The 25,970-nt window shown below is 39.8% G+C and overlaps 1 protein-coding gene across 3 annotated transcripts; it reads left to right on the top strand.

Annotated features, from left to right (window-relative positions):
- The first annotated feature begins 1,171 nt into the window (after nucleotides 1-1,171).
- Nucleotides 1,172-18,582, top strand: LOC108049406. Of its 3 annotated transcripts, none has more exons than XM_017130582.2 (2): nucleotides 1,172-1,264; nucleotides 11,536-18,582. In XM_017130582.2, the coding sequence occupies exon 2, from the start codon at nucleotides 11,550-11,552 to the stop codon at nucleotides 15,606-15,608; it is 4,059 nt and encodes a 1,352-aa protein (XP_016986071.2). In that variant the 5' UTR covers nucleotides 1,172-1,264; nucleotides 11,536-11,549; the 3' UTR covers nucleotides 15,609-18,582. The 3 variants fall into 3 exon arrangements, with proteins under 3 accessions (XP_016986071.2, XP_016986072.2, XP_016986070.2); XM_017130583.2 differs by lacking the exon at nucleotides 1,172-1,264 and adding an exon at nucleotides 1,410-1,668; XM_017130581.2 differs by lacking the exon at nucleotides 1,172-1,264 and adding an exon at nucleotides 8,419-8,654.
- The last annotated feature ends 7,388 nt before the right edge of the window (nucleotides 18,583-25,970 follow it).

Here is a 25,970-nt window from a genome sequence, read left to right as displayed (position 1 = left end):
AAACGACTCGCACGCAGGTTACGCCTTTGCATTGATATTGTTTGTCATAAACTAGCTCAAAAATCATTAAGCGAAAATTTGAACGGAAGGGTTTGAGTTTAACCTAGTTTGGCACCCCACCCTCAGACCTCTATTCCCCTCCCTATTTTGGCTCCTCATTCCATTTTGTCATCGACTTTACTCGATTTCTAATCATGCGGTTATAGAACATGTCTACACCACTCTACATTCGAGTCCACTCCAACCTCTTGTGCCTCTCGTCCTGGCCATTCCACTCCACTCCATTCGTTAGCCACCCTGGTTTGATGTTACTGGTCTGGTCACTGGACTATATCTCAATTATGCTGCTGGGGGGCGGCGGTTGAAGCGTGTTGCACCATAAACGATGATTGTTTTATCAGAGACTCGGTCGTGTTGATAAACTGTTTTAGCAACAACAACAAAAAATGGTCCGGAGAGCAATTCTCTGAGTGTCATTTTTATTTTTGACTTATCTAATACGCATGTCCTGTGAGCAGAGGGTAGGATTAGAGCTTGTGTAGGTGTGTGCTTTAACTGCGAATCCATCAAGTGGGCGCGCAGTATACATATAAATATGACATGGGTTTAGAAAAATAGTTTATAAATTAAAATGAATTAATTTAAAATTACAAATAATTTTAATTAGTATAGATAGAAAAGCAGTTCACTTAAATATCTGGCCTTATGGTTCCATGTTAAGAAATAAAAGCTTGGTCCAGCCCTTACCATTCACTGTTTATTGCTCTTTTTCCCTAACTAAAAGATTTTATTTTTTCTTAATTCAAAGGAACCAAAAAAGTAGGCTACAAAATGTAGTTTATTTTTGAATGGTCCGCGTTGGGCGCCAAAAACGTATAGTTAGTGGAAAAGGTTAGCACATGTTTTGCCTAGCAGCACCACCCCCTCCCTAGCTAATCCCTTTGGCGTAATCTCTCTCTTTTTTCCCGTAGAACGCCCCCGCGGCGAGAAGTAAACAAAATAGCAACAGAGCGTTGCCCGCTGGAGGTTGGGGGTGGCTCTGGGGGTGGTTTCTCTCGCGGACTCTCGCTCTCTTTCGAGTGGAAGTGCCCGAGTGTGGGTGTCTGCATCCTTTGGCGGCAGGCTGGCAATTGGGAAAACGGAAAAGCCGAATCAGTCTACAGAAAACGCGTACGTGGTGCAGAAGTAGCCGCGGGTGGCTACCACAGCGTCGTTTTGGACTTGTCGGCATGATCAAATAAGTGTAACGCCCTGTACAAGTTCTGTAAGTTTCCAGCTGCAACAAAATCAAACCAAACCCATGAGAAGCAAATGAAAGCCAAACAAATGCAAATAGCAATATGCCGATTTCAGTGTCCAAAGTGTTCGAAATGAGTGACAAAACCCGAGGATTTGTATAAGCCAATAACAATCAAAAAGTGGTGGCAACACATTAAATTTAAAACAAGGATAACCAAGCTTATTTTGTATTTTTATAACCAAAAACGCTGTGCTAAAAAACCCCATAAAGTGCTTTAAACGTTAACAAACTAATTAAGTAATAAATAATTAAAAATTTTGATACTAGCCCAAAACATGCCTTATCCAAGGAGTTTCCGTTCGATGCGTGTTTATTTTCGCAAAAGTTTACAGTTAGGATTAAAGATGATCTCTCTGGCCAGAGACATTGTGAGTCCCAGCTACAAAAACTGTAACCTAAACTTATCCAAATAATTAAAAGGAATGTTGACTGTACCCGCTTGCATTGGCCACTTAAAAACCAACAAAATTACAATTGGCTTGGAAAAAATGGAATCAAAATTATATCGAATTGGCAAATTTATAAAAAACGTTGCTAAATGCTTTCGAATGCTTTAAAACTCCGCTTTAAACTCCCTCTATTTATCCCTCATTTCCAGCTCTAAAGTACCATAAACATTGTTCTGAAATTTAAAAAGAATTTCAATACAAAAAGAGCTATGGAAATTAAAAGACTGCATTTTTTATTCTTTTTAAAATGTACCTAAAATGTTAAAATTAATTTCTTTGTTATGTTTATACCCCATCAAATGCATGTATGTATGTATATAATTATTTGAAAAATATATATCAACAATGAAAGTTCTACATATTTATTTATTTTATATAATATAATATAAATAATAACATAATGTTTTAGTTAGGAATTGAGATGTTTTTTAAAATGATTAAAAGAGGCTTAGCATTATCAATATTATACATTGAATATTTCCAAATATTTTTAAGACAATTTTTAATCTTATGAGAAAAATAATTTTCTTTTGTCTAATCCTTTTTAAATGTAAGTAATGAAGTTAGCTAGCTAAATAGACCTTTCAGTCCGGCACCTCACACATTATCAGCACAATGTTTAAATTCGCATCTTAATGATTACAGAAAAGTAGGTTGTAAACAGAGAACTCGTATAATTTTGCCGTTTACATGGTTTTTTTTAAAGTAGTAATTCTCTTTCATCAAAGGTATGCTATTCCGATTTAAATGTGGCCCCACATATCATTTAGTAACAACTTACATGAATTAGAATGTTTAATTCTGGGCCCCAAAAGCAGCAAGTCCGAAATGATAGATGCGATTTTTTGATAGATGCCATGACGCACTCACACGCACACATAGACACTGACCAACGAAGTTGGTAAATTTAATTGGAATAATAAATGGCGTGTGAGTGTGTGCTGTTCGCGACTCTCTCTCTTTTTTTATGAAACAAAAGCGCACAATGTCTGATATAGATGTCATAAAGTTTTATTAATAATGAAAATTGTACTAAAAACGGGGCCAGGCGGAATGGGGCAATTTATTAAAAAGTCTCATTAGCTCACGGGTTTTATCGCACATCGAGCATACGCCACGATGTCCCCTTACGGGTGCTAATAACGTAAAAGCAGAAACGAGAATAATAATAATATGGCCGGCTCGGGATTGCGATAAAGTAAAATTTTCGATATGGACATGATTAAAATGCCAACCCCAGTTACCACCCACTTTTTATGACAGGGCGGAGGCAATAACTGGGCCGTCGGAGATTAAGTATTTTTAATGCGACTGCGACTGACAATAAAAATATAAAAATTTCAACGATAACATACAGCAACGTCAGCAGGCCAAATCAATTTCAATATATCTATTGATATGCGTTTTGCATGTGTCCATTGTAAATATCCAGCCGACTGATATTAAGTCACTTGCCATGTGCTCCTCCGGCAATATTTATTCGCTGAAAATCAATAAATTCCACACAGACACACACTTGCAAAGCGAATATTTTTCTTTTTTCTCATTTTCTCTTTGCGCTGGCGCTGCGGCTCATTATTAATATAAGTATATACTTGTATACATCTGTATATATATATATATGATTTTTTTTACATTTTGATATTTCGCAGAGCCTAGAGGTTGGGGGTTGGGGGTTGGCTTAAGTGTTTTTCTATTACGCCTTTTGCCCGAATTCCAGCTAGGCAAAAACACACACACAGTTGCGGGCACAGGCACCCCAAGAGCCACCCACCTCCCCCAATATTATATTTGCTTTTAAATATTTTGATATACAGCCCAGTAACTCACACACACACAGACACACAGCCAGGCATTTTCTCATAAAAATTTCGTACTCGAATAAGACGAAGTAGCTGCACACACACACCCACAAACTGGGCAAAATGTAACCCGCAGGCATTATGGGTTAAGGGAAAGGAGGGGCTTTGGTGGGGGCCACATGGCAAAAACTTTGAGCAGCAGCAGGAAAATAATGTAAAGGATGTGCCAGGGCCACCATGGAGACCAAGCCGACTGTAACTGGAAAATAATAATTTTTCTCCCTTTTTTTTCCTTCATTTCTTGCTTTCTCCGAACCTCCACCCCCCACCCCCAACTCCCACCCATTCCACATTCATCCCTCTCCTTCTGCATGTTTGCCGTTTCTTTTGAGTGTCAGAAATGGAAAAGAAAATAATTTGATGGTTTCATAAACTCGCTTCGGGGGCCAAAAAGAAGGCGTGGGGTGGTTTTCCCCTGGCTGTTTGTGTGTGGGTGTGTGAATTTCTGATAAAATTGCAAACTTACCCCCCTCCCTTTGTGTGTTTGTGTGTTTGAGAAAGAAGAAGCTAGAATTTATGGAATGTTTTCTGCTTTTGTATTCTTTTTTTTGGATGAAAACTTCTTGGACGATAGATTTTTCTTGCAAAATATTTTGCTGCATACTTTGAAGGGTGGCTTTATCATGCTGATAAGGCAGATGATAGAGAACATAGTCTGTGTCTCATTAGAACTAGGGAAAACACTTGCCTTATTATAAACATGATTATTACAACCCCTCTCCCACATTTCCGCCACACATACGCACATTGCCTGGCTTATGTGCACAGCATTTGTCCTTGTCTCTGTGTTTGAGTTTCATTATTAATTTTCCTCGTTTTTTCATATTTTTCGTATTTTTATTTTATCACAGACAAACACACACATAAACACAGGGGGTGGAACGCATACACACACGCATTTAGTTTATTGTACAAAATAATATTTGATAGAAAAAAAAGTTTCAGTGCCCGACAAGGATGGAAATAGTTTTTGTTGGCTTTTCGCTTTTCGGTTGGTCGAAAAATAGGTTGTGTGTGTGTGTGTGGGAAATGAAAATGGTTGGGGGAAATTAATTTTTCACTTCGTGGCCCATGCGCCATGGAGATGTGAAAGTGAAAATGATGGAAAAATATCAAACGGTGAACGATTTTGAGGCCTTCGAAGCTCTCATTACATGGTTTTCCACCCCCCACCCATCAAAAATGTGTTTGTTTGTTTGTTTTCCGAGCGCGTTCATTGGTTTCTAATGAGATTTCTTACTAATGAGCCGGGCACACAGAAACTGGCAATGTTTTCCCGTTTTTTTGTCGTTTGGCTTAGGGCTTTGGGAAAAGGATTTATACTGCTAACTCAAAGGAAAAGAAAATTCTACGAAATTGTTGCTACATACTACATATTTCTAACAAGTTAGATGATTACAATTTCTGAAGAACTAGGGGGTTTTCTTTATCAATTATGGGGGCTCCTTATAGTCATTATATTTCTCGATTACTTCTACTGATTAAATACAAATTAAAAGCTAGTTATGGGAAACATACATATTTATAGTCAAGATGTTTTTTTCTACTCTTTCTAAGGTAAAGTTGAATCACTGGTTATTTTTTGATGTTGTTATTAACAAATATAATGAATAGTTATTTAATAGCTTATGTATAAGCCTTAGATTTAAATCTAACTGCTATGCGTAATTGCATTTCTTATAAGGGTGGGGAAACTTTCTTTCCTAATCAAAAAGACTTCAAAGTAGCACCCCAATTTTGGCACATCAAAAAACTAAGCAGAATCGCATAAAGTAATTTGTGACACACATTTCCCGAGGAAAGGCGACACCAAAAACCCCTCCGAATAATTCCTCCCCCGCACTAGATGGAAAACCAACAGAGATCATTACTCCCGAGTTGAGGGTTGATTTCCCAATCCCCTGACCATTATTATTCCCATTTCCATTTCCATTTTTGAGTCCACGCATAATTTCAATTTGATTTTCATCAAAAATATTAATTGCAATCCACATAATACATTCAGGCGGGGGTGTCCTGTCAGGGACGGCTTTTGAAGGTGTTCTCGTTAGTGTGGCATATGGGCTGAAAGGGGCGTATCAATCATAACCGACATTTCGTCAGGACACGCTAGGTTAAGGGTGCGAAGTGGGTTTGGTCGAGTTTGAATTTAAATTTAATAATTACCATTTTGGTACGCAATGAGTTGGGCGGGTGTCAGTTTTGAGAACGCTCTGTATTTTGTGGTTTTTATTTGAAAATTATAATTTTAAGCATTTGTCAATATATTACATATGGGTTTGTTATACTTATTTTGAAAAGCTCACATTTTATACAAATATTTGAAAATAAGAGAAGTCATTTTTATAAACAATTTAAAATGGTTTTAATTGTATTTTAAAAACGAGTCATGTAACTAAACCCTGATAATGAAGAATCTTTTTATAAGTTTAAAAGAAGTTAAAGAAATATTTTATTTTTAGTCCGGAATGTAAAAATAATTCAATTTAGAAAATTTTAAGAGTTTTTTATTAGAAAAAAATATAAACACAATATGCTTATGCGTTAAATAATTATTTATTTTTGTTTAGTTTGAAGATAGAAAAGACTTGCTCCCTCCAAATGCAAATCTTTAAAGTTAAGAATGCTTTGACCGCGATATTTGCGGTTTGTTTACATTCCGCCCGCTGCAAGCACATGCGCCTACAAAGGGGGAAGCCCCTCTTTTTTCGGGGGGTGCGTGCGTGCGAGTGGATCCAGTCGAGTGAAAGCGAAAGTGAAAGTGCCGGCAACGACAACGACAACGTCACAGTGGACATGTGTGAGAGTGAAAGTAGATGGGAAAACCTTGACCACGACCACGACGGCGACCAGGTCAAAATAGACCAGACCGAGTGGGTAGTTGGGTGGGTTTGGGGCTGGAGTCGGATCCGATTCGATTCGATTCAGCTGCCGACCAATGAGTTGCCAACTGCTCCGCTCCGACTGTTGCTGTTGGACTATTTTGCCAGCCTGGTTCGTTCAACCGGCGATTTTGTAGCCACACTTGTACACATATGACTATGACCGGCTGCTCCAAAAAAAGAGAGTCACCTTTTTGGCGCAGGCGCAATTCCAGAAGGACGCTCGCACGACGAGGGGAAGTCACTTTCACTTTTTCGGCCTCTGATGTGTGTTGAATGCCGAGTGGCAAAAGGATGAGGGAAAAAGGAAAAGGGGTGGCCAAGGTTGGACCCACACGCACACACATGCACTTGCAGCAGGCATGTCCTTCGAGTTACAAGTATCTACAAGTCAATCCGTCAATCGGGAAAAGCAAACAATCACTGGCCGTACCTCTGGGGAGAGTTTATGACTCAGATTTATGGAGATGTCCACTGAAGCAAATCCTAATCCCTTCAGGGACTCGCTTGAACCCTAACATAGCGCAAGCCACTTTATTCATGTATTTCAATTAATTTATTCTTCATAAGTTAATAATCACATTCAAAATAATACAGGAAATCAGTTTCAACACAAGACCTAAAATCGGAAAAATATTAGAGCCACTGTTTGGCCAAATATCACCCGTCTTTAATTCAATTTAAAAGTGGAGATGTTTAAATGAATTATAATTGAGCTGAGATTTTTGTACAACTCAATTAAAAGCATAAATGAAAAATTAAAAGAAATGCAATCGATTATATCATATTTGTCTTAACACCCATATCTTTTCAAATAAAAAAGACATAATGTAAATCACCCCTTTACCCACTTCACATGGTTTACTTTACTATTCATTGTATTAGATTGAAGTGTGAAAAGATAAGCTTATTTTCTGCCTCTATACAAATGTTATTCTTCACACATTGTCTTCAATTCAAAAAGTGTTTTACCGTAATCCTTTTTGTGACGACAATTCACATTGTTTACTTTAAAAGATATTCCAGCAATAGGGGTTCTCCAAAGTATTTCTTTCCACAACCCTCAGTAATCATACTATTATAAGACAATTACAAAAAGCCTCCGTGGAAAATCCCTAAAAGGTATTTATAAAAGGTTCTTTTTACCTGGGTGTGGAGACAGATCACTTTTGGGTCCTTGGTAACCCTTCAATTAGCCAATTTCGGCATTGTGGAAAATCAAACTACCCCCAAACCCTTTCACAAAATATTTATTTAATTCCTTGCTACTCAAGTCAAGAAGTTTCCTGCTTTTGTGACAACTACTTCAAAGAAACCAAAGAATTTGTGACTCTTTTCATAGGGAGTGCATAAATTAAAATAACAAAAATATAACTGCCGCTGCCGGAACACCAATAACAACGATGGCGGCACACGAACTTCTGCAGTAGGAAAAACAAATTGAAAATCCTATCGAACAATGATAAATTGGCACGACAATCGGGAAAAACCTTCCAAGTTGCGCGGTTGTTGCTCATTCGTGTGTCGCCGTCCCTTTCTTTTGTAGTTCAGTTGTAGTTGTGGTGGTTACTGAAAATTTCAAAAAAATAAAAGAGAGGAGGAAAAAAGAAAACGAAAAGGGGCGGAGCAATAATGGTTTTCCGGGCAGCGCTGCTCAGTTGTCGCTGTATGGATTTTTTTTAAGGGAAATTCTATGATTTTTGATATTTTGGGGTGTTTTATTGAGGTTTTTTTCGGTGATATGGGTAGTGGGGGGGATCTGTGTGTGTGCGCGAGTATTAAACGATATGGAGGGTTAGGTTGGGTTGGTGTGTCGTTGTGATTTTAGTATCATTGCTATTTGCTGTTTTGATTTTCAACCGGCAACCGGCAATTGATAGCCGATATTTTTTGTTATTCCGCTGCGTCATGCGGCAGTTGACAACGAGCTAGCCACTTGGCAGGACACGATCCCGACACACGCCAAATAAAAAAGAAAAGAGAAAGTGCGCATGCGCAAAAGTGACTTGCATAACGCGAACATAACGAGAGCATCAAGTGATCACTGAACGGAGAAATAAGTTTAAAGGATGTTCAGTGAAATTTTTAACGAGTGACTTTAAGAAAACACACAACGGAAAATAAATTCGGATCGCGAAAAATACAAAAACATTCTTAATGAGTAGGTTTACAACTTATAATTATAATTAATTAATCAGTTGACTTAATAACACAGTGTTTAGTGATCCCCTTTGGATAAATATAATATATCATTAGGACATGATCTTTAAAAAAGAAATAACCAGTTTATTAATGGGTTTCGTTTGTGCATTTTTTTAACAACGTTAAGATTATTAAGCTGTTAAACCTGTGTGCGTTTTTATTTTATTTTTCATTTTTAATTATTTTGACAAAGTTTATTTTTAAAATAATGTTTTTAATATTAAATTAATTTTACAGTTTTGAGTATTTCAAGTTCAATTTAAAGAAAAGGTTAAATATTTATATTAATCAACAAATTTAATATTAGGATATTACGATTTTATAGCTTAATACATATTTTTAAAACATTTTACTTGTTTCTTACATTGCTTTGCTTAAGTTTAGTTTTTGACAGTTCCCTTTTGGAACCTCTTATTAATTTACTCGAAATAATTCTGAAATTTATATAACCTTTTATTAATTTACTCGAAATAATTCTGAAATTTATATATACACTATACAATGAATCTAAGCCAGAACCAAAACCAATCTGACGTTATTGGTTTCCTCTAGGCCGAGCCAAGATTACTTTCTGAGTCCTCCAGCCCCCTCCAAAACTGGTTTGATATGTTGGCTTGCCAAATTAGCCGCTTCTCTTCTGAAGTCTCAAAATATACAATATACACATGGCCGTCTGCATATATATCTAGTGAAGGAGTACATGGTTTTGTTTACACTCTGTTGGCATTTTCATTTGGAACATTTTTCTTGGGCATCCTCCTCCTGCCACAAAGAGATGGATATAAGGCGGGCAGGCAGGCGAAAAAAATCAAATAAAATAACATCAAACTACCTTAGGCTTTATAAAAATCCCAACCGAAATACAAGCAGCACTCGCCCACACACAAACTCACAAAGATACTGAAGAGAAATGCGCACATCCTGGCAGGCATTTTTGCTTAACTCCTCAAAGTGGCAGGTCCGGGGTCATGGGGGGTTAAAAGGGGCAGGAGCAGGGGGAGTCGAAAGGGGGCTTTTGGCCTGAAGAAATTGTATAAAAGCAAAGTCAACAACAACTACAACGACAACATGTAGCTGGAGAACCAATTTCCAACCATGGAAACTTAATTTATGTCTGCAGCATAGTTGAGAATATTTTTCTTTCTTTCTTTTTGCCTACTCTCTTCCTGCCACCCCCAACCCGACAAACTTATTTTCCCCCTACCCTTTGACTGCTCCTCCTTTGGTTTTCTCCTTTCCGCCTCTGCTTAAATAGGAAAAAGAAATTTTCGGTTTATTTCGAAAATTTTTTCCTACACAGAACAAAATGAAGCTTATTTTAGTATGGTCTATTTCATTTGTAATTATATCTGCTTTTGTACTAAAATAGATTCATTTTATTATACTGTCAATTTACTACATTTATGATTGGTTGCTTTTGATACTAAGGGTACCGAGTTCGAATACCACAGCTGTCCATTATCAATTATCAAGTTTTTTCAACTTAGAAAAAATGTACTGTTCACTTCTCAAGTGGGAAAATCATTTAGGGATTCAACTTTAGTAACTAAATTGTGTTTTAAAATTAAAAAATATAACAGTTTCGTTTTTAAATTGTTACTCATCAAAATCAATAAAAGTATCATCTTTCCTAATCATCATTTCTTCCTGTGTGTATCTCCGCCTATTTTTGCCTCCCTGTTGCCTGGCATTTTCCCCCTCGCCCCTCCTCCATCACATTTTCCTTTTTGCTTTTCTTGAGAATCAAATTTATTTTACCAAGTCATGTTGAAGAAAATTTTTATAAGTTTTATGCTCGACTCAAGTGATGGTGTTGGCCGGGGGGGAAAAGTGGGGTGGCAATGGCTGTGTGTGTGTGTGTGTATGTATGCTTGGGAGGCGCAAAAAGTTTTCTGTGTGCCCCACACACAAACGCACACACCCACACTTACACACAAGAAAATAAGCAAAATTTGTATTCCTTAAATCGGATGACTTTGTATAAATTTTCGTGTGCGCCACAATGGGGTTGTGTGTATGTGTGTTAGTGGGTGGCAGCTGGGGCGCTTAGTAAACAAACAAAAAGAAAAAAAGAAAGTTTCCTTTCCCCTATATGTGTGCTATACATATGTATATATATATAATGGAAAAATTTTTCATAGAATTTGCACAAAAATGAAAAAGTGTAGCCACAGCAAAATAGTATGGGAGTTGCGTGTGTGGGTGATGGGTGGGAATAATGATGATGGAGAAGAAGCAGAAGAAGGCGGATGGAAGCAGAAAAATGAAATTAAGCGCATACGGAAATGAGACACAAATATTCTGCGTGTGTGTGGGGGCTTACGCGATTGTGTGTGTGATGGAGAAAAATTTGAGTGGCATTCAGTTGAAGCCAAACTAAATAGAATGGAATTCTTGGTCGAATATCCTGTACGTTTTACTTTTTGCACAAATAATGCGATCTAAGCCTCGGTCCATACATTATGTGCACCGAGAAAAATAATCATTGGACTTATGAATGAATTGGTTTTGTATCTTAAGAGAGTACTTAGCCATTTTTATAACGAATAATAGATGGTTAGGATTTTTTTTATAGAAAACGAAGTTAAATGAACTTATTCATTATATGTTTTTTGACAGAGTTATTTGTTAAGTTCTTGGACTTAAGTTCTTTAATTTTTATTGCTTATTATGTTGAAATCCACCGCATATGGCGGATAAATTACTATACGTACATGCATATAAATAACCCTTGTCCCATCCCCTTTTGCCAAACCCCCCGCTAGCATGGCTTCGACTTCAATTAAAAAGTTCTCCACTACAATGTTTCTCCCTCTACCATTTCTTCCCTCTCTCCGCAGTAATATCATCCAAAATGGCTGCATCCATATATGCCACCCCACCGCCAGATCTGAGCAGCGAGGACACTGCTCTCTCCGACGTCTCCAACTCATCGACACTCAACACGAACAGGAACAACCACACCAGCAGTAGCAGCAGCAACAATCCACATGAAGCCACAGGAGCAACAACACCCACAGCCACATCAGCCACATCCAGTGGAGCAACAGGAGCGGGAGTGGGAGTGGGAGTGGGAGGCACTTCACCCACCGCCCACTTGGTCAAGGCAATGGAGCTGCAACTGGAACCCCAGCCAGCGGGAAGCGGCACAAATGAAGCGGACCACTTGGTGGATGCGGGGCAGGGGCGCAAGGAGGCGGAGGAAGGGGAGGAGGAGGAGGAGGTGGAGGAGGGGCAGGGCGATGCCAACATGGCCACAATGGCGGCAGCCATGCAGCTGCAGCTCCTGGAGGCCCTAAGCGATGCAGCCAAAAAGCGACGCAAACAGCACAATCCCAGTCGCTTGGAGGCACTAAATTTGAGTGGCGAATCCACTGGTGATGTGGGTCAAAAGAGAGATACCTCCACCGTGGACTACGAGGAGAAGTTGTCCAAGATGTTCCTTCCCAAGTCCATTGAACAGCTGAAGGAGACCTTCGAAATGCTGAAGCAGCAGAAGCAAGAGGAGGAGCAACTGCAACCCGAACCGGAAGCGGAAACGGAAACGGAAACAGAAGCCATGCCAGACATATCAGAACCGAGCAAGCAGCGCGAGAATCCCTATCACACTTATTGCAAACAGTGTGGCGAGAGTTTCGAAACGGAGTTCAAATTGAGCCTGCACATGTTGCAGGATCATGGGGATGATAGAACGGGTGAACAGGATCCCGCTGACTTCCTGGCCTCCATTAAGGTGAAACTGGAACGTGCCGATATTGCCAGTCCGCAGTTGCAGGAGCAGCAAATGCAGCAGGACCTCAGCAACGGGCATGGCAAGGATATGGAGCGAGAGCAGGAGCACTGGTTCCAGGCCATGCAGGCCCAACATCATCCGCATGGTCATGGTCCCCAAATGCCGCCCACCTTTCCCTTTCCCCCCGAGGCAGCCTTGGGTCCAGCTGGATACCTGCCACTGCTTGGGATGTCTGGGTTCCCAGGAGTGGATGGCCTCAATCGTCCTCCATTGAGGATCTTCAATCCCGAGGCCTACTGCGAGTTGTGCAACAAGGAGTTCTGCAACAAGTATTTCCTCAAAACGCACAAGGCCAACAAGCATGGCATCTTCGATCCCGTGGGTGAATCGAGCACCTCGAACACTTCCAGTCACCACAACAACAACAACAACAATATCACCAGTAGTAACAACAATAACAGTGGCCATCCGAATCCCAGTATGAGTTCCATGAGTCAAATGTTCCAGTTGCAGAGGGAGGCGAATCAGGTGGCCAAACAGGAACCCATTCCAGGTGGTGCAGCATCCACGACTCCCGTGGCCTCTGTCCACTGTGACATCTGTTCCAAGCGGTTCACCAACATCTTCGCCATGCGTCGTCATCGGGCCAAGCAGCATGACACTCAGCCTGCTCAGGATTCGCCCACTTCGCAGACTCCCCTGCAATCGCAATCCCTTCGCGGCAGTCCCAATGAGGCATCGCCACCGCAAATTAAGCAGGAAATGTCACAGGAAGCGGAGCTCCCCAAGCCGTATCAATTGCCCGAGGGTTTCCGCGAGGACTTCACCCTGGAGCAGGAGGAGCTGAGCTTTGTGCCGCCGCCCCGGAAGTTGCCATCGCACCTCCACCAGCAGGCCAAGGAGGCCAACTTCAGTCCGGACAAGCTGCGTCGCCTGGGCGTCCAGTTTCCCGACTTCTTCTGCGAACTGTGCTACCGCGAGTATGCCAATCGATACTTCCTGCGCACCCACAAGTGGAAGCGCCACGGTCTGTTCGTGCCCCCCGAAGATGTGACACCGCAGCCGGGTGGCAAGGATGAGGGCCAGATGCCCAGTGCCTGGCCCTTTATGCCCCTCAATCTGATGCTGGCCAAGGCGGCGGCTGCCACCATGGATCAGCAGGAGCAGGAACGCGAGCGAGAGGCTCCTGAGGCAGAACCCGACTCCGAGCAGCCCAGTAAGAGGATCAAATTGGAACAGGAGGCATCACCATCCGAGGGCTATGACGAGGACAAGCTAAACGGGTCGGTGGTGGGATTGCAGAATCTCCAGAAACTGCAGTCCATGTTGCAGCAATTGAACGACATCAATGGCAAGCGTCCCCTGCCCTGTCATCTGTGTGGCCAGGAGCAGGAGAATCAGTACACCCTGCGGGCTCACCTCATGACCGAGCACGCCGGCCAGATGCAACTGCCCATGCCCATGCCGATTCCACTGCCCGATCAGCAGGCACCCCATCCCATGGTCAGTTTGTACCACGCCCAGGGCAATCCCCAGACACCGCCGGCTCCAGGAGCCAGATCCCCGCCTGGGGGCGATCTCCGCTGCCAGCAATGCGATCGGGATTTCGCCACAGCCCAGGAATTCAAGCAACATATCGCCGAGGTGCACATGGGCAGGAATGGAGGACTGAGTGGAAGTCCCCTGCGCGATGGCTTCTTCACGCCCGAACGCCCAGTGGCGCCGCCAGCGGGCGGAGCCGGTGCTCCTTCCATTCCAGCCGGAAATCGTCCAGCCTACACCCTAACGCCCACCAGCAGCTACTGCGAGATCTGCAACAAGGAGCTGTGCAACAAGTACTTCATGAAGACCCACATGCAGCGAATGCACGGCATCGAGATCGAGAATGGCGCCCAAATCGGCGGCGTTGTGTGCAACATCTGCAACAAGGAGCTGTGCAGCAAGTACTTCCTGCGAGTCCACAAGCACAACACCCATGGCATCATCGAGGAGGGATCCCCCCTCCCCCAGCCGAGGGGTCAGAACGGGGTCAAGATGGAGGCTGCTGCCGCAGCAGCAGCAGCTGCAGCAGGATCACAGCCATCGCAGCAGGATCAGGACCTGAATGTCTCACCAACCACAGTGGAGGGCGGTGCTCCATCCAACTCCAATCACGAGGTCTGTCCACTCTGCTCGCGCCAGTTCCGCAGCTTTAAGTGGCTGCGATCGCATCTGATGAACGAGCACGGAACCGCCGGAGTGGAACGCCTCAGGGAGATGGACACCACTCAATCCTCGGGACGCAGCAAGCCCAACAGTCCCACGCTCAAGATTCCCAATGGCAGTAGTGGTAACCCAACTCCAGCGGGCGCGGGAGCCGGAACTGCCGCTCCTAATCTCGCCCAGGCCCTGCAGAACCTCAATGCCCAGCACCTCTTTGGGCAGATGCAACAGCAGCAGCAGATGCCCAAGATGCCACCACTTCCGCTGCCGGGAATGTTTGGCGAACCGGCGTCCCGGTTCAAGGAGTACCAGTGCTCACTGTGCCCCTTCACCACGCCCTACTACGCCTTCCTCTTCATCCACGAGCGCTCGCATGCCCTGCTCAACAATGGCGGCGAGGCCATGGAGTTGCCCATGGAGACGCCGGCACCGCAACCCTCAAGAAATCCGGGTAAATCCCGCAGCAAGTCCAGCAAGGCGGTGGCAGCACCTCCTCCCATTAAGTCCGAAGAACCGGAGCCACCATTGGAGCCCACCAACCTCAGCACCTCGGCCCCCAAAGTGGCGACCCATTCCCATTCCCCCATAACTGGAGCAGGATCTCCATCTCCGGCCAACTACTCCCCCAAAGCAACCAGCTCATCTTCGCCCAAGATTCAACGTCGTCGATCCTCCTCCTCGAAGCCTCCAACCACGCCCAATGGTCTGGGCAGTGGAAATGGAAACGGAAACGGGGGCCATCGATCGGCGGCCACCTCCCCTTTTGAGGGCTGCGGCGAGTTGGCCAACGGAAGTGGCAAGCCGGCCAGCTATGCGCAACCGGATCGGGCCGAGGAAGCATATCAGATGCAGGCCTTCCACCTGCAGCCCGCCGACGCCGACTCGGAGATGCAGTTTGCCCCCGCCCTGGTCTATCTGCCCGTTAGGGTTCGGGCCTCGGAGTCGGCCACGCTCAGCTTCCGGCTAACACCGGCCTAAAGGTGCCACATGCAACAGGTATAGTGTTGCCAGCGTAAGTTCAAGCCATAGAAACCAAAGAAACGAGGTTTGGGGTTTGGGACACTCTATAGCAATCCAACTTCAAAAGAAACTCTTTTTAAATTTAAACATTTTGGAAACTAAAGTAAAACACAGAGTGTCCCATTCCCCGAGCTTTCAATCCCCCCCCACTTAATAGTTAAGCAAACGAAGTTAGGAACATGAACAAGACAAAATAGTGGAACTACAAAAGACTGAGTGCGCATATTAGTTGAGCTCATAATTAAACTTAAATATACAAAAACCATAATAACGACAACAACAATCGATCAATATCTAAGCCCGATATCGGGCCAAAAAGTTCACCATGTCCAACATGGCACTAATCAAATCTATAGCCTATAACACAACAAGAACAAGTCCGTTTCAGCTGGCAACACTCTGCTAACCATCAAAATAAGATCTATATATATATATAAATATATATACATATATTTTGATAGACGCATGACACAGCGTAAAGCATAACATACCGCAACCTATAACATATATCTCTAGTGATTAACTATCAAAGTTCCTATGCGTAATAGTAATTTATCGTAAACGAGTTGCAGAAACCAAAAAAATGAAGAGAAGGAGAACGGAGGGTGAGAGGAATCTAAATACGTACATAGTGTAGGCGAAGGGGAGGCAAAAAATGGAGGGACAGACCCATTGGAAAAATACAATATATACCACTTAGAAGGAATATATATCGTAGTAGCAGCAGCATAAAATCAAAATTACAATTATACATTTCTCATCTAGATATGGCGTGGGTTTGTCGTGCTTAGGTTAGAGTTGAAAAGTCCCCGGGGGATCGGCATATATATGGCATATAAACAATGCTATGGTAAGGCTTCAGCACAAAACAAATTGCTCAAAATCAAAATCTTTATAGCGAAGACTACACTCCTAGGATGTTCTGAAAGATGGCCCTTGAATATCTCCACTTCTATTGATTATCATCCTCTGTAGCAAACACTCTTGTATTAACCGTATCTGAACCAAGTTATATCCAAGGAAATGTCTTCACTAAAACATAATTCTAGCGCACAACGTGTACATAAAAAGTTGTTAAAGATAACACCATTAAAAGTTCAGATTTACGAAGGGGAGGGGTCAATACGAGATAGATTGGGAGAAAACTAGCGCCGGAAGGTAAGAATTAAGAACATTTAAACGACTCAGGGCAAAAGTACAATGACCATTAGTACTTTTTTATACAAACATATTTAAAGAAACCAAACAAGCATACGCAAGTAAAATATTACCATAATAATAAATTAAATATATTATGAATCGTTAATAAAGATAACAAAAATGCTACCTCAGACGGACTTGAAAACAATAATTAAAATAAAATGAATTTATAACGAAAATCTACGAAACCATATAAACATAAAATTGCAGCAAAAGCAACTCTTAAAGTTTAAACCAATTTTTGTAGTAACTTTACCTCAAAACAGAATTACATTTTATGGTTTATTCAAAATTCTATTATATATCCTATCATTTAATTAACCATTCTAAGTTTGAACATTCCAAAGACCAGAACTAGTCGCATAAACAAGAACCAAAAGATTCTAGTCAAACGTATAATAACAAAAATATTTTAAAATATAAAAACAAAAGCCAAAGTCAGATCCATCAACTCTTCAAATTTGGGTGACGAATTTCGCAGATTATTTTTTAGTGTTTAAGGAATTTGTTCTTCGGTGAGAAGAGTTGCCCAATTTGAGTTGATGGCTCCAAGATTAATATGGATCGGCGAAAACTATTTGCTATATTTGAAATTTCATTTTTTTAAAAACGTGTGTTTTTTAAAATGCTGCGTGCCTTTTAGCAAATACTTCGTCGAGTCCACAACAGCGTAAATTTGAACTTAAAAGTCGAAATTAAATTTTACACATAACTACAAATATAAATCGTAATTTTATTTTATATTCCACTTATTCCTTAGTTATTATATCTTACTTTAAATATGTATATATGTATTAAATAAATGTCATGCAATTTGTATTTGTTAAACTTGAGTTTCTTTTATTATTTTGATGTTGATTTCTGATATCCCAATTTACAAGCCACCGCATGTTTTTCTTTTTTTTTACCACTGATTGAAGTGTGCCAGACTCGAGTCCAATCCAAGGTCTTAAAAAATCAGTATCTTCAACTTATTGACTGTGAAGTTGTCGTCGATAGGGGAAGACCTTTTCCTTTGTTTCATTTTTTGAAAAACGTTCCCATAGGGGACCTTCATTTTTCGGGGTGTTATATGCTGGTCCAACGCCTTGGCTGCTTCAATTATCAAATTGCCATTTGATTCAATTTGTCAACAATAGTCTCAAGCATATCTGCGACTTGCTTAATCATTTTAAAAAACTCACAAGCAGCTGGGTTTCCTTTCCTCTCCTCTTTTAAATGTAACCAAAAACAGCACCCTCATAAAAAAAGGAAAAAAACATAATAAGTGAAACTGTTTCCGGTTTTGGGTCAGGCCTTGACCAACCCTCTGATTAGTATGTTTGCATTAAAAAATACATCTGTATGAATGGCTATATTCCGCTGGAAAAAACAGAAACTACGATAACAAAAACCCAGCATGGTGATGTGAGGGTCAAGTTGGAGGGTCAGGTCAGCAGCTGCAGTTGTTTGAAGTTCTAAAAAAAAGTTCCTAAGCCGGAATCAAAATCGATATTGCCATGGCTATTGATTAAATACAGCCACCCTCTGAGTTTGGAATCTCGCCCGTTTTGGGCAGTTAATTATTTGTCACGTGTCCATGCAAATTTCATCTCATTGATTACGGACAGATATTCGATACTTTTCCGGCTGCCGGCGCTGCAATTAAAGATTGACTTGAGCAACAACCCCCAGGTTGACCAGGGGATGGTAGGCAAATTTCATAAATATTTTCCCGAGTTTTTCCGATATTTTTATACCCTTGCAGAGGGTATTATAATTTCAGTCAAAAGTTTGCAACGCAGTGAAGGAGACATTTCCGACCCTATAAAGTATATATATTCTTGATCAGCATCACCAGGAGAGTCGATCTAGCCATGTCCGTCTGTCCGTCTGTCCGTCCGTCTGTCCGTCCGTCTGTCCGTCTGTCCGTCTGTCAGTCTGTCCGTCTGTCCGTCTGTCCGTCCGTTTCTACGCAAACTAGTCCCTCAGTTTTAAAGCTATCTGCTCGAAACTTTCCCAAAAGTTGTCTTTCTATTGCAGGTAGTATATAAGTCGGAACGAGCCGGATCGGGCGACTATATCATATAGCTGCCATATAACTGAACGATCGGAAAAGCCATAACTTTGGTGTTTTTAAAGATAAGAAGTTGGGACTTTCTATGGGTTTTATTTTTGGCCAATCAATCCGACATACCGAATTTCATAAGGATCGGCCGACTATATCTTATAGCTGCCATATAACTGATTGATCGGAAGTGCCATAACTTTGGTGTTTGTAAAGTTAAGAAGTTGGGATTTTCTATGGGTTTTATTTTTGGCCAATCAATCCGACATACCAAATTTCATAAGGATCGGCCGACTATATCTTATAGCTGCCATATAACTGAACGATTGGAAATGCCATAACTTTGGTGTTTTTAAAGTTAGGAAGTTGGGATTTTTTATGAGTATTAAGAATGCATCATATGAATAATTTTGGAGAATATAATATACAGAGTATTCTGCAAGGGTATATCAACTTCGGCTCCGCCCGAAGTTAGCTTTCCTTTCTTGTTTCTATTGAATTTTTATGGCAATTTAGGAAAATCCGCTGCCAGCAATTTTTAAGGGCGCAATCAATTGTCCAAATGTGCACTGCTACCCCATGGTGCATTTGCATCGATTTAAGGGTGTTCGCCACTATTTGCATGTTTAAAACTGAACTGGAAAAATTTCAATTTATATAAAATATAAATAAAAATGAATAGAAAAGAAAAGGAAAAATTCCATTTGCCAAGGGAGATTTGGCAGCAACCCCATGCAAATTCTTTATTTCCGTTCGGGTTCTGGTTTTGGCATTGGTTTAACATTATTTTTATTTCGTTACATTTTGGCATGACTTCATCCCTAAAACAGAAGAGCGCACAAATCAAAAATGATAAGAAATATGTTTTTTAAATCTAACGCTAAATAAATTTTACAACACAAAACCCAAAAACAACTTGCAAAGTACCTTGAGCATAAATCAAAATTTTGTATGACCTTCGGTAGGGTCTAGCAGCAAAAACCACAAGAAAATCAAAGATACAATTTTACTAGCGCTAAGCAAACAAAAAAAAACAAAAATGAAAAGATTAAACTCTTAATAAATATTTTAGTTTTAGGCTTAAGTCAAAGCAACAAAATGCATTAACAAATTATTAATTTAATTGATGTTGAAGTTGGAACAAGAGAAGAATTATGAAGAGAAAAGCAACACAAAAGACGTGAGAGCGCAAAATCAAAAGCCACGAGCAAAAAATCAAAACAAAATTAAATTTAAATTTAATATAAAACAAAAAACCCAACAAAATAATATTTATTTAGCAATTGGCAAATGAATGAGATATATACATTTATATATCGATATATATATATATTACATATACTTAAAAAATTTTACTTTGTTATTATGTAAAACTATGTGTGAGAAAAAATCAAAAGAAACCAAGAAACAACTTGGACAAAATAATTTATATTATATGTAAAATGTGAAAGAGCAAAGAATCAAAAACGGTGGAAAACCAACATTTTTCATTTCATTGTAAGTGAGCATTTATCAAAAATTGTATGTGTTTAAAATTGATTATATTAAATATATATACAAATACATATAAATAAATTAAAAACTGTGTGATTTGGGGTGCTGGGGCGGCTCGCAAATATTTTACCTTTAGTTCGACTTCCCCGAAGCAAAAACGCACTCGGCTACAAGTGTCATCATCTCGAGCTCAAAAAGTGCTTAGGTCGCCCTGTGATTCCCATTCAAAGTCAGCGAGGGACTTGTCTAAGCTGATTCTGCGGCCCTCGAGACGGAAATCCGGCCCAGTCCATCCCACAACCCCACAAACATGGCAAAAATTTCAACTTTTCCGAGTTTTGACATTTGCTTTCAGCTTTTCAATATTTCCAAAGGAGGCAGGGATGAACGGAATGCACTTGGAAAAACAAGGGACCGACTACTGAAATATGTATTTATTTTGTTTCCAGATCTGACATTGTAAGCAAGATTGAAAAAAGTTTTATATGTTTTCCAATTTGGTTGATTTTGTCACAAAAAAAAGAGATTTTATTAACGAAAATAATAATATTTAATTAAATTAAAGTTAATTTCCAGGAGTTTTGATTGCGTTATTCCAACAAATAAAACTTTAATAGTCTGAATGTAATCTAATTACCTACAAAACCTTAAAATGTCGTAAGCTAAACTCAATAATATTTTTTATTGGGACAGGGACATTTGTCAGGAATAATTTTTCCATGTGCAAACGAAGGGACCTAAATCCTCCACCCCAGGAAAACCGGAGAAGGTCCTTCCTTACGCTTGTTGCTACCCCAAGCAGTTCGAGGATTGCGAAATCAAAGTATGTCAATATTTGTATTACATGGGACACTCGCTCGCAAAAGCGAGTGTAACTGTAACTGTAATGGCCAAACACAATGCCTGTGGAAATGTCTTATCAATAATTTTTGAAAGGAATGCGACGAAATCAATTCCGATCTGGGGCTGGAGATGTGCGTCTGGCGCGTGTTCCTGACAGCTCCGTAGTTCCATAGTTCCCTTGTGCTGTCGTCCCCTGTCCTAAACTTCCTGTTGCCAAAAAGGCGAGGAAAGAAACTTGTTCATAATTTGGCAGCGGCAGAGGGAAGAATGTTTTCCACATAGTTTTTCGGTGAAAACATAAGCACGGGTGAGTACTATAAGTGTTTGGTACTATATAAGCTGGAAAAGTTTTTGGGTACAGTTGACATGGACTTTTTTTCATTCTTACTCAAAAGTTACTTACTTATATACATGTACATATAAGAAGATAAGCTGGTAGCTAACAAGCTATATTAAAACTTTTGTTTATGAGTTTAGACCAGTAAGATTAAAGCAGTAGTTGAAATAATTCGTAAAATAATTAAAGAACATGTTTAGACACTCTACCCTCTAATTTAATTCTAACGTTTGTATCACATTAAAAACATCATTATGTAGATGCACATGTGACAACTATCACTTCTTTTTTAAGTCCATCAACGACAGCATTAGCTCAAAAAATTACAGAATATAATTATAGTTTTCGTCCTTGTTTGAATGGATTGTGTGTGGAAATTAGTTTTTAATCGATTTGACAGAGCTTCACACGCAGGCCAACAAATTACAGGCCTGAAATACTCATTGAACACCATTAAAGGCCGACCTCAGAACTACACCCACTTATTCCCCATGTGAATGTGGGTAGCCATACATATTTACGAGTAATTTCAACTCTCAATTAAATTGTTTAGGCGGCGCCAGGCGCAAACAACAATTTTTGTTGTCACCATATGCTTTGGAAACGCTTTCCATTTTCAATACCCCTTGCGTAGGAAGTCCAAAAGTATGTTGATTTCATCACATCCAAATCATCATTAATATTAAAACAAAACATTTTTCTCTATTCATTTTTATAACATATTTCATATTTTTTATAACAATTAAACATTTTATTACATTGTAATATAATTAAAAAGTAAATTCCAACTAACATATAGATATGATTTTAATTTAAAAGTTGGAACTATATTTCTGTATAAAGAGAATATTTCAAAGGGTTTTTGGATTATTGTGAGTATACGGTTTAAAGTCAGAAGAACTTTAAGATCGAGGGTAATTTATATTTGAGACGGCTGCCTGAATATTTGTGCTTTTATGGGACTTCGTTTCATTGACCGCTTGCCGAGTCCTTGGAATGTGTCAAAAAAAAAAAACCCCCAGACCTTGGGTCAACACAACGGCTACAAACTTTAATAATTTAACTTATGGATTTTTTTCGGCCCTTTGGAGTGGGGGTAAGTATTTGTTATTTCGTTTTCTCATTTTCCAAATGAATATCAAGGCGAGGGGCGGAGGGAGCGGAGGTAGGAGCAGGGGTGGGTTTTTCATTTGTTTTCCCCTTGGCATATGCACATTAGTCCTGGAAATGCGGCAATTTAAATAAATGACGCAAAAGGACACGCACCAGAGACGAGTGGATAGGAGAACGGGAGGGTGTTGGTGGCAGTAGGTTACCCTAATGACTTTTCAGAACGCGACTAAAATTGTTTGGCTTGTAATCTTTTGCATAAATTTTCACTAGCGTTTAGCATTTTTAACTAGGAGTTTTCTCGATGCTATTTTTGTAACTATTACAAAGTGGAGTGAAAATTGTATTTACATATATTTGAATTTATAAATTACAGTCCCTAGTCTTAAAAATTAATTATTTTAATAGGAGAATATTATCGTTGATGTTATAAATAGGTATTGCACATATATAAGAATTTATAGATTGCGGTGTACAGCCTTTTTAAGGCGAGTTTTTTGCTATAGAAAATATTCTCTATACAAAATTTTCTTTTTATTTATACTTTTGTGTTTTAACTATAATCCGAAAATAAGACTATTTTCAACACCTTCTTTAATTTTTTGAACATCTAAGAAAGAAATAATATTTGTATCTGTGTCATTTTTTAAAAGTAACTCATATTTGTTATCAACCCTAATGTCAACTGCTAACCAAAGTATTTAAACAGATAGTTATAGATTTAATTATTAATTGGGGATTAGTTTCCCAAGCCAGATATATGGACAAAAGTACACTTAATCATACCCGATAATGGTCATAAATTAAAACTTAATGAGTTCAATCGATTACTTTCTCAACACATCATACCGTGCAACCCCATATTATAGATCCAGATCTCTTATCTAACTTCGTAGAAGGCTGCATCCATTCAGCCATTTCTCATTTGCAGGCGTGTGAAGCCAAAGAAAGTATAAAAGTAGCGGCATCGACACCCAAAACACGGATTTATTTCAGTTGCGTTTTGAGATTTCTCCGTTCGTCCTGTTCCTTGCCTTTTCAATTGGATACACACAGCCTCAGTGGCATGTGCGTGAGTTTCAGAAAGGACTACCAGGACTCTGAGTTTGAGGTATTGTGTGGAGGGGGCATAGGTTGAACGGGCGTTGATGAGGAATAAAACTTGCCAGGAGAAAGGACACAACCACACACACACACATGCTGTATGGTTACGAGGGGGAAAGGACATCGGTAAGGGAAGAGCGAACGAACGGAAGCAACAAGAGGGCAAACCATTTCTTCCTTTTGGCATGAAAGTTGAGAGAAAAATAAGACGAAAATTGTAATTTTCATCAAGCAAAAAAAAACTTTTTTTGTATTTCATTTCAGCTTGACCTTAAAAGAAAATTAGATGCTCGTGTGTTGTGTGTGTAGCACATATAAACCGACATATGTATGTACCTATATATGTGCGAGTCTATTGAACGAAATTCCAAAATAAAAAGAAAAATTTAACGCAAAAGGCAAAGTTTTTTTGGGGGAGTGCCAGAGCAAGGATAAGGTTGCCAGGATAATGGGGGGAGGGGTTTGGTAAAATTCTATAAGCATGTGTGGGATGCTGAGGCTTCTGGCTTCTCCAATTTCCAGCTGGACACCCGAAATGAGGGTGTCCTTTGAATTCCTGCGTGTGTGTGTGTGTGTGTTTTTGGGTGGGTGGGATGTATGCTAAAGTGAAAAGTAGTAAATTGAACTTTCTTCCTTCTCTTCCTCTCCATCTGCTCCTTCTGGCTTCGTTTTTATATTTTTGTGGGCAATTTGTACTTTGTCTGCGTTCAGCACTTTTTGCAGTTGTTGCTCCGGCTACTTTTCCACTTTTCTTTTCACTTTCATTTTACGGCTATCCTATGTCCATGTGTGTGTGTCCGGAATCCGGATTTCGGATTTAGGAGTTGGGAATGGGAGTGGAATTCGGCTTTGGACTGGGGCCATTTGTTATTTATCGCTTTGCAAATTAAAGTTGAGCCGCATAAAACTTGCAAAATTATTTATACCAATAAATATTATCCAACTAGCTCCCCTACTATTATCCTTAATTACAAAAAGGAGGAGAAAAAGGAGAAAAAAAACGACTGACATGCTGATAACAAATTGAAAAATCTATCAAAGGTAGCAGCCTGTGTTTTTTTGGGGGTTCAGGAAGTGGTGAACGACTATCAGCTTGCTGCTGATGGAGTAGAAATCATAATGTCAGGATTGACTTGACAGCTACAAAAACAATACCAACATCCTGCGTTGTCCTTGTGCGAAAATATTTCGCAAAAAATGCTTGTGTAAGTACAGTAAAAATTATATGTGCGTGAATACTTTAAACATGGAGAAAGTGTTAAGCGAGGAAGTTTAATTCCCCCTTTTGATAGTTACTTTTATATTTTTTTGATTTCATTTTAAGCTAAGGTATACAATTTTACAGTTAGCTACCTTTTATTAGAAAAAAATATTTGCTTAGTTTACCATTAAGACGAGAAAAAGGACTTACCATGTTAAATATGTACTTATTTTTAAATGGTCATCATAATTATAAACATATGATATTTAAAAGACTTCATCACAATAACGTCAAAACGGATAAAAAACTTTAACAATTTGTACTAAGTAAGATGCCAAATTAAAAGAAAGAAACTTCTTAGCGGTTCCCCACTTTATTTACAAATGATGACAATAAAATTGCTTCGCTTGGGTGTATGTGGATGTGGATGCGTGTCTGTTTGTTTGGCAATCAGCCATGACAGCCAGGAATTCTTATTCCCAACCGATATCTTCGCCTCACCAAGCCGCCCACACCCTCAATCCCCTCAGCAGCCCGCCCCTGGTCATCACTTTCCCTGCAGTGATTTTGCAATGAAATTCAATGGCTCCAACAGGGGAGTTGGGCCGATATAAGCCTCATTATGGAAAATCAATAGAGACGAACGTAACTTTAGACTTTGCCAACTACAGAAAAAAATACACACGAGATGGGGCGATAAAGGAGAAGAGAAATATAACTACACAGGAAAAATATATATAAGGAAATATACGTTTAGACGTGCCAAAGGAAATTATAATACATGCATGGGTAATATTAAATTATTAATTGTACCTATTAATAGAAAAAAACAAATAAAAAATTCAATAATAAAATATATGAATAAAATTTTAAATTATTTTCTGCGGTGTTCGCAAATACTTCAATGCAAAAATGATGGTATGTAAAAATAATTAATTATACTTCAAAACCAAATTAATAATATAAAATGTGGTTTTGGGAAAA

This window comes from Drosophila rhopaloa, unplaced genomic scaffold (assembly GCF_018152115.1).
Source record: "Drosophila rhopaloa isolate 14029-0021.01 unplaced genomic scaffold, ASM1815211v1 contig_150, whole genome shotgun sequence".
NCBI lineage: Eukaryota > Metazoa > Arthropoda > Insecta > Diptera > Drosophilidae > Drosophila > Drosophila rhopaloa.
The sequence above is the reverse complement of the archived record's forward strand: the minus strand, read 5'-3'. Positions and strand labels throughout refer to the sequence as shown.